The sequence below is a fragment of the Chaetura pelagica genome, unplaced genomic scaffold (genome assembly GCF_000747805.2).
Source record: "Chaetura pelagica isolate M959 unplaced genomic scaffold, ChaPel_1.0 scaffold872, whole genome shotgun sequence".
Lineage (NCBI taxonomy): Eukaryota > Metazoa > Chordata > Aves > Apodiformes > Apodidae > Chaetura > Chaetura pelagica.
Window position 1 is genome coordinate 146,377 of NW_009952388.1, and position 8,418 is coordinate 154,794.

General features: G+C 60.8%; 1 protein-coding gene across 1 annotated transcript in view; it reads right to left on the minus strand.

Annotated features, from left to right (window-relative positions):
* Nucleotides 1-8,418, minus strand: part of LOC104398133 (bifunctional protein NCOAT-like) — a 17,751-nt gene that overhangs the window by 7,074 nt on the left and 2,259 nt on the right. The window contains exons 2-9 of the mRNA XM_010008183.1: nt 5,866-5,917; nt 3,897-3,994; nt 3,302-3,432; nt 2,565-2,736; nt 2,197-2,295; nt 1,716-2,000; nt 1,449-1,577; nt 15-368 (exon numbers count right to left, since the gene is read on the minus strand). Coding sequence (XP_010006485.1) covers nt 15-368; nt 1,449-1,577; nt 1,716-2,000; nt 2,197-2,295; nt 2,565-2,736; nt 3,302-3,432; nt 3,897-3,994; nt 5,866-5,917 — 1,320 coding nt within the window. The remainder of the gene's footprint in view (nt 1-14; nt 369-1,448; nt 1,578-1,715; nt 2,001-2,196; nt 2,296-2,564; nt 2,737-3,301; nt 3,433-3,896; nt 3,995-5,865; nt 5,918-8,418) is intronic.

Here is an 8,418-nt window from a genome sequence, read left to right on the forward strand (position 1 = left end):
TGCCCACAGCCAGCGGAACTGCTCCAGGAGGTGCTGCGCCTGCGGCCCGTGGTGGTAGGGCAGGTAGAAGAGCTCCACCAGCATCCGCACCTCCTCCAGAGTCAGCGGGGCTGTGAGGCTGGATCTGTCCTCTGCCAGGGCCAGCAGCACTGGAGGGGCGGACCCGGCCTCCTCCAGGGTCACCGGTGCTGTAGGGGGGGACTTGGCCTCCCCCAGGGTCACCGGTGTCATGGGGGTGGACCTGGCCTCTTCTGGGATCATGGGTGCTGTGGGGCTGGACCTGGCCTCCTTGGAAGTCAGTGGTTCCGTGGGGCCAGACCCAGCCTCCTCCAGGGTCAGCAGGGCCATGGGTCTGGACCCAGCCTCCTCTGGGGTTGGTGGAGCTGGGAGGCCTGGGCTGGTGCCAGCCTCAGCTCCTGGGGGTGTCTGGGGCACGTCAGCCTTGCTGGCCTCCAGCTGGGTGCTGCTGGGGGGCTGGGGGGGGCTCTGGCTGGTGCTGGCCCCAGTGCTGCAGCACATCACGGGGGCTGGGCTGTGGAAGGACTTGGTAACCACAGGGGCTCCCACAGTCTGGGCACTGCCCGCCGTCCTGGGCAGAGCAGAGGGCTCGCAGCTCCCCCTGCTCCGTGTGGGGAGCTGGTCCCCAGCCCCTCTGGGGCTTTGCCGACCGCCAGCAGAGGTCTTGCTCCCACTGCCCTTCTCCACCTCCGAGGTCACCTTCCTCCTGCCATCCCCTGGTGCCACGCTGCAGGGCTCAGGGCCATGCTGCTCTGCCCCACTGGGAACAGAGCTGGGCTGGGGGGCAGGCACGGCCTCCTGTCCTTCCGCTGTGCCAGGCTGCAGCCTCTTTCCTCCCTTGCAGCTGATGCTGGGGTGTCCCGGGGTCCTTCCTCCTGGCAGAAAGGAGCAAGGGCGCAGCCCCTCTGGCACCTGCATGGAAACTGTTGCCCATGGGGCAGGACAACTCTGGCACTGGCCAGGAAGCTCCATCTCCAAGCCGGCAGGGACTGGGGAGCTGCTGAGACCATGGGCTGCACATCACTCTGTGCTCAGTTGTTTGGGCCTCTGTGCCTGGTGAGGCCACAGGCTTTGCAGAGGCAAGCAGTGTGAAACCCTGAGCCTGCTCCTTCCTGAACCCTCTTTCCCAGGGCCATACCATGGCCCAGGCTCCTGTGCTGCCAGCTAAGGACATTCCCTCTAGGATGTGGCCAGGGCAAGAGCACCCCTGGGGCAGCATGGTGCACTGGACACCCACAATGGTCCCCCGGGACACACACAGACCCCACAGCACCCCATCCTAAAGGGCATCATGGGGCTACCTCATCCTGCCAAGCTCTCAGCAGAGCCATCCAGTGCTCTGGAGGGTGAGGGGTCCAGTGCTCTTTGGGGTGAGGGGTTCAGTGCTCTGGGGGGTGAGGGATGCTGCACAGTGTGAGTCCATCCCCTACCTGTCTCCAAGGCCTGTTGGTTTATCTCAACCACCCAATCAAGCAGCGCCAGCTCCAAGGCTTCCTGAGGGCTGTAGCTCCCCTCCGGTGGGCCTTGCCTATCCCCCAGGGCTGCCACAGTCTCTGTCCCTGAGGAACCAGAGTTCATCAGCCTGGGCAGCCCCACTCTGGGCTTGGTGCAGCTCTCCCATGCCACACTGAGGGTGGGAAGCCCCCTGCCCCAAGGAGACACCATCCAGAGCTGCCTGGGGTGCTGGGGCCAGGTACCTGTGTGCTCAGGGTGGGCACAGATCTGCAGCTCACTCTGAAACCAGCTGCCCAGCGTGTGTATGGGGATGAAGTTGGCCTGGAGCTCGCAGTTGGGGTTGAGGAGCAGTCCACCCAGCCTGGCCATGAGGCCAGGGGCACGTCCCGTGTAGGGGCCCAGGAAGACGCGTCTGCAGTCATAGTCATTGGCATAGAGGTTGTCCCAGATGACAGGGCGGCGCCGCAGGACACCCTCCACCTCCTCCAGCAGTGTGGCTGAGAGCTCCTGGGACACCACCTTTGGGCCTGGAGCACCACGGCAGGGAGGTGTGAGGAGCAGCAGGCAGGGCAGTCCAGCACAGGGACACACAGAGCCCAGGCACACAGTGTGGACATGAGGGCTTGGTCAGCCCAGCCCACCCTCCCTGGCCAGGGCAGCAGACCCACAGCCTTGCCTGCCTGTCCAGGGCTGTGCAACCCACCGAGCTGGCCAGGCCCTCACCTGTCCAAACCACACCGATCCCAGGGAGCAGCTCCTGGCCCAGGGTCAGCAGGTACTGGGACTGGCCAGGACTGGGGGAGCAGAGGGAGCTGCAGTATTCTGGGGAGAGAGCAGAGGGATCCCTTGAGGGGCAGGGATTGGGCAGGGAGCACAGCATGCAGGGCTTCTGCAGCAGCAGCCCCTCTGCAGCCTGGTGCTGTCCTTGTCCTGAGAATCCCAAGGCTCCCAGGGGAACAGGGCACTGGGAGCCCTGGAGGCTGTCGGGGCAGCTCTCAGCAGACACGGGCTGGGTGCAGCAGCCGAAGGGCCCTGGACAAGAACCCAAGCCAGGGGGAGGGTGGCTGGGGCCAGAATGCTGCAGGAGGTACCTGTAGGGCAGAAGAGGAAGGTGGAGGGTTGGCCCAGCTCCCGGTACACCTCGTTGGCCACAGAGGCCTGAGCCTTGGCCAGGGAGGGGAAGATGTCTCTGTCGGCTTGGCACATGCAGGGGTCGATGTCGTCGAAGAGCAGCGCGAAGGAGCAGCACCCCAGGGCAGCCACCTGCGGGCACGGGCTGCTGGGGGAAGAGGCACCCACCCCGGCCCTGCCGCACGGGCCCCGGGGCCTGTGAGGTCTGGAGACCCCATGGACGGAGCAGGCAGAGCACCCTGCATCGCCCCGCAGCGCTGGGGCTGAGCAGAGGGTGGCAGAGCCTCGGGACCAGTCTGGCTGCACCCGGGGACAGGACACGGCTCCCTGTGCCGGAGCTGGAGGGTCAGCTGGAGGGGCAGCCGGGCACGGCCCAGGGCAGCTGCTGGCCTGGGCTGTGCTGCTGGGAGCCCACGGAGCTAACCCACCATGCCGGTGGCTCCTCACCCTCCCTGGGGACCTGCTTCAGCACCAGCCTGCACTGGCCTCCCGCGCTGCCCAGCGAGCTGCGGGGCTCGGCCAGTCCTCCTCCTGCCCCCAGCACTGTCCGCTGGCAGCCCGGCCTCCGCGGGGGGCCCGTGCAGCAGCAGGAGGGGTGTGTAGCCCCACACCAACCGCTGGGTGCGCACGGAGCCCACACACAGCCACGCGTGCCCCTGGCCTGGGAGCAGGGGGATGAAGGAATGGGCCACGGTACCTGCCTGAGTTTTTGCTGCAGCAGGAGCCGGTCCCCAGCGCTTGAAAACACCATGTCCTGGCCAGCAGAAACGGCGAAAACGAACTCCACACCCTGCTCTTGGGCAGCTTCTATGAGAGACTGCATGCGGGCTGGGGACACGGCAGAGGGTGCTGTGAGCGCCGGGAGGAGGGATGGAGGGACGCGGGGATGGGGGGAAAGCGAACCACGGTGGCCCGAAAGGGAGGAGCTGAGGGCATCGGGAGGCATGAGAGAGCATCTGGAGGGGGAGAGGCGCAGGGGAGACAGTTTCCAGTCCCTTGGGACACAGGACTCCGCAAGGGCCTGTGGCCCCTGCCATATCCAAGCGCATTGCCAGAAGCCCGTGTCGGAGCTCTCCAGGCTGGGTGGGCTCCTAGGCAAATTCCATGGGATGGGCACGGTCTGGGGGTCTCCATGCACTAGGTAGGGCCTGGGGGTTTCCTGCAGTGGGCACATTCCTGGCAGGAAGAGTGGTCAGAGCCAGCCAGGCCCTGGCTGATATGCAGAGCATGCTTCACCCCTGAGGAGCTGGGACGCCTGCAGCCCCTGGTGCCGGGCCCAGCAGAGCCACTACCTGCCTCGTGTTCCGTGTAGGGCTCTCGCCAGAGCAGCCGGTGCTTCAGCTCATCCTTGGGCGCGTACATGTAGCAGTTCAGCCCCCGGCGCTTCAGCCTGTGCAGCAGGGACAAGGACCAGCCAAGGCTCGGGAGCAGCTCTTTGCAAAGCAGCACCTGGGCAGTGCCAGCCCCGAACCTCCCGGCACTCAATGCCCGCTCCTTCCCCGGAGCTACCGGCTCCCAGCACCTGCTCACACAGAGCCCCCCAAGCCCTGCTCATGCAGCCCTGCCCTGTGGACTTCCCATGGCTGTGGGGGGGCATAAACCTCACCCAGTGCTCAACTCTATGACTTGTGTTATTTAGGGACCTCCAGAAAGATGGTTCATCTGCATGAGAAAGTCTCAGAGACCAGCTGGACGTTGCCTCCTGGAAGAGCACCCTTGCTGCGGAAAAAACTGTGGGAGGGACCAACTTGGCCTAAACAGCCTGCTTTAACCACTTGGCAAGTCCTGTGATGATGAAAAGCTCAATGTCCTGAGCAAGGAATGGTGAGCTGGGGTCCTTCCCTGGGAATGACACACATCACATCTTTTCCTTCCTGCACACAGCAGGACTGGTGTGTTTCCCGTACAGGGCACTGCTGCCAGTGCCACCAGCAGCACAGCCACCAGCACGTGGCCCTGCTGTCACCACTGCACTGCCCACTGTCACCAACGTGCTCTCCACACCATCCTGGTGGTGCTGCTCGTGCCACAGGCTCCACAGGAGGTCTCTCAGGGTCCAACTCCATCAGCAGCAGGTCCTGTCACTGCAGCTCATCCCACCCATGGCTGGTGTGTGGGCAGCAGCTGCCCCGGCAGAGGGGCTTTTCTCCCATCCCAACCTCATTCTCAGAACAAGCCAATGGCAGATCCTGCTCACGTCCTTCCATCACAGAGACATATGGTGACACACAGACTTACACGAGGACTCACAGGGACACGAGGGCCACCTCCACACCAGGCAGGGGTGGCTGACAGGGCTAAAGTATCATGTGTGCCCATGATGGAGTGACGTGGGTTTGCTGCAGCATCTGTTTCCACAGAGATACTCCTGGCTCCAGCAAGGCTGGGCTGGCTGGAAACAGCTTCCTGGTGCCCTCATGGGGCATGTGGAGTGGTGGGGACGGTGGCCCCAGGCAGGGTGAGCTGGCCATTTGCTGTGGTGGCAGCGGGCACACAGGTGGTGTCCTGTGGCCAGCATGCCCACGGGGGCTGTTGCCATAGGCCCACACGGCTCAGAGGGGAGGCAATGGGGGCTTGTCCTGCCAGGTCAGCAGCAGAGCTGGGCTTCCAGCCAACTCGTTCAGGCAACAATGGGGGCAGAGCAGCTCTGCTGGTGCCACCGAGGCAGCACTGCCAGGCTGGCCTGGCCCCTCGCTCCTCTCCAAACCCTTCCCAGCTGCCATCCCTGCTCCCACCCTGTGGGCAGCAGCATCTGACCCTGTCCCACCGACGGCTCCCTGTGGCTCTGCACCCCTGCAGAACACCCGTGCCAGCTGTACAGGGCCAGCTGTGCACTGCCAACACAGAGGGGCTGGTGCCCACCCAGCACCCCAGTCCTGGGGTGCCCAGCCCCGGCCTCGGGTCCTCAGCCGAGCACATCTGGCTGCAGCTGGGCTTCGGTGGAGTCCCAGCACCATCTGCCGGCACGGGGCAGCACAGCACATCTGTCCGGACACCTTGGGCTGTCTGTCCCACTCGCAGCCATCACACGGGGCCAGGGCCGGGAGGTCTTTCCCAGGACTGAATACTGGGGCCAGAGGGCCCCCCAGAGAAGCCTGAACCCCCTTCGCTGCCATCACCCCGGTGTCCCAGAGACAGCCAGCCCCAGGAGCCTCCCTCCACCGCTTTTTCCTCACCACTCCTGCCTCCACAGCTCTCTGGCTCCCACCCTGTCACTGCCACAGGCTAGTACCTGTAAAGGGAAAAATCCAGGGTACTTGCCATTGAAAGAGAAGTTTCCTCTGTTCCATAGACCATGGTCTCCCATAGAAACCTACAAAAGGGAAAAAAACAAACCAAAACAACAAAACACAGTTGTCAGTAACCACCTTAACACCAAGTATCTGTTCTGTCCCTACATGTCTACTCTTAAACCCAGAGATCCAGCAGTTGTTTAACTCTGGGTCCTTCAGGTGTCCATCATCCTGCCTCGATCCTGCTGAGCGTTGGTGTTCAAGCAAGTGGGTACAATGTCTGTGGTTCCATCCTTCCCAGAAAGGGGCAGCTGGGAAGAGCTGTTGAAGGTAGCACTTACCCTGGGAGGGGGGATTTGCACAACAAAAGCCAGGCCTAGAAGTGGTGGCTGACGGCTGGCTGGGTTATGAGATGCTCTGGTGAGATTTTGGGTTGCACCAAAGCACAGAGCTATTGCATGCCCTTCCTAGAGTTTGCTGCCTGGTGGTTTTCTTCTTTACAGAGACCAGCTCTGTGTCTGCATCTTCGTGTCTGTGCAGTGTCGGGCTGTGCCAAGCAAAGCATCATCACTCCTGTGCAGGCTGTAAAAGCTGCTCCCTGCCTGTAAGCACCACACAACTCAACCTGCGCTGCCACAGCTCTGCAGACACAGGTCTGCATTGCAGCAGGGCAGAACTGAGGCAGCATCCCTGACCCAGGGCAAGTGGTTCAGACTCAAAACACACAGACATCCTGCAGGGACACCCAGGAATGCTGGGACTGTGACTCCACAAGACCTTTCACAGACACCTTGTCTGTGTCCCGCTGGACACACCACCCCCATAATCTTGCACAGGGAAAAGCCAGAGAGGGAAAGCACATCAGGGAGCAACCTTCCCAGCTCTCTGCTGAAACAGAAGCTCATCAGTGAGCAGCAAGCCTGGCCGCGGGGACATGGCCCTTCCAGAAGGTTCACATCAACAAAACCTAATGCAGGAACTACAGATCTGGAGTCAGCAAATTCCCAAGAGTTTCTGAACATTTCCACTTCTGCTGCTTGCAGACCTTAAGTGGTTGCTGGGCACCAGAGTCTGACACAAGCCTGAGGCTGCAGCACCACAGCAGTTGCCTGTGTGCCCTCTGCTCTGCCTGGCAGGGAATCAGTCTGAGGCTGGGTGTAGTGGGCAGGGCACTGCTGGACATGCAGAACCCATTCCTCTGTTGGAACTGCTTTCAAAGAAGGGCCCTTCCTATATCTGCACGTAGGAAGACCTGGGCTGTGCAGAGTTGTCTACAAAGCCAATGAGAAAGAATATGCAATGGAAAGCAAGCCAGTTCACCTGGGAACAATGGGAGAATAGGCAGGTAAATGGGTTTGGAGAGATGCAGATCTGATAGCTTCATAAAGGAGGACATTACAGGAAGCCAGTAAGTATTCCAGCAAAGACCTGACATTTAGCAAGAGAAGGACCTTCAAGTCACTTCAAGTCCCTGTGAGATCTGGCAGCTGCAATCTGAGGTCTCACAGAAAATACATTATGCCTTGAGCAGTGATGGCAATCAGCCACTGAGGCAGATTCACAGCTTTTGGCGGGCTCTGCATCATGGGCAACTTTCAAATCAGTCAATGCACTTTCTAGCAAAGCCAAGAGGAGGAAGTGAATTCACTGAACTGTGCAGATCACAAGGGCACTATTAGTCTGGGAGACAGGGCAGGCTCTCAGCTTCTGGCACAGGACCACCATTTCCCAGAACAGCATTCACATTTCCCCAGAGCATCTGAGTCCTCTGGAGCTGCTCTGCCTGGGGGGGACACTGGTGCCCTGTGGCCTTTGGCAGAAGCCAACCCTGCAGCCCTGGGCAATGGTGGGGTGGGTTGTGCTACAGCACACTTCCAACATCATCTGCTTTGCAGATAGGTCTGCCTGCTGGAACATTCATGTACTCTGAAATAATACATTTTTACTGTGCTAGCCACCCCCTGCCATGCACAGGGCCAAATTTGTGGCCCCTCAAGGATCCCAGCAAACATTTCACCCAGAGGAAGTATTTCCATGATAAACAGTTTCCATTTCCCAGTCCATAGAACTCCGGCTCAGCACACAGAGAGGTCCCAGGAGTCCCTGTACAGCAGCTGCTTTCCAGTGCCTCACTCACACCTTGTTGTGAATTGACACCAGTTCAGCACTGTCTGGGACACCATCGTGTTCCCTGCTGGGGCCTGTGCCAGAGGGAGGGATCCCTGTCCTTCCCCACTTTCTAGGGACCTTCTCCTGGCATGGCTCTGCTGTCAGCATCTATGTCCTCTGTTGCAGGTCAGCTTTCCTGTATCAATTATTCTTTCTGACTCATACCTATTTTCACTATCAACTTCCCTATCTCTGCACTATCTATTTATTTTGTGTTTATTTGCATGGTGCTTTTGCTTCCTCTCAGGTGAGGCAGTGGCCAGTGGGCCTCACCAGGGTCTTGTGCTGCCAGGAAAGGTGTAGATGCTTTTGCCCAGTAGGTGCCAGGCCTGGCCCAGCTCCAAAGGTGCCACGCTGCACAAACAGGAGTTTGGGATGAGGAGCAGCAGCAGGACAGGGCTGAGACACACAG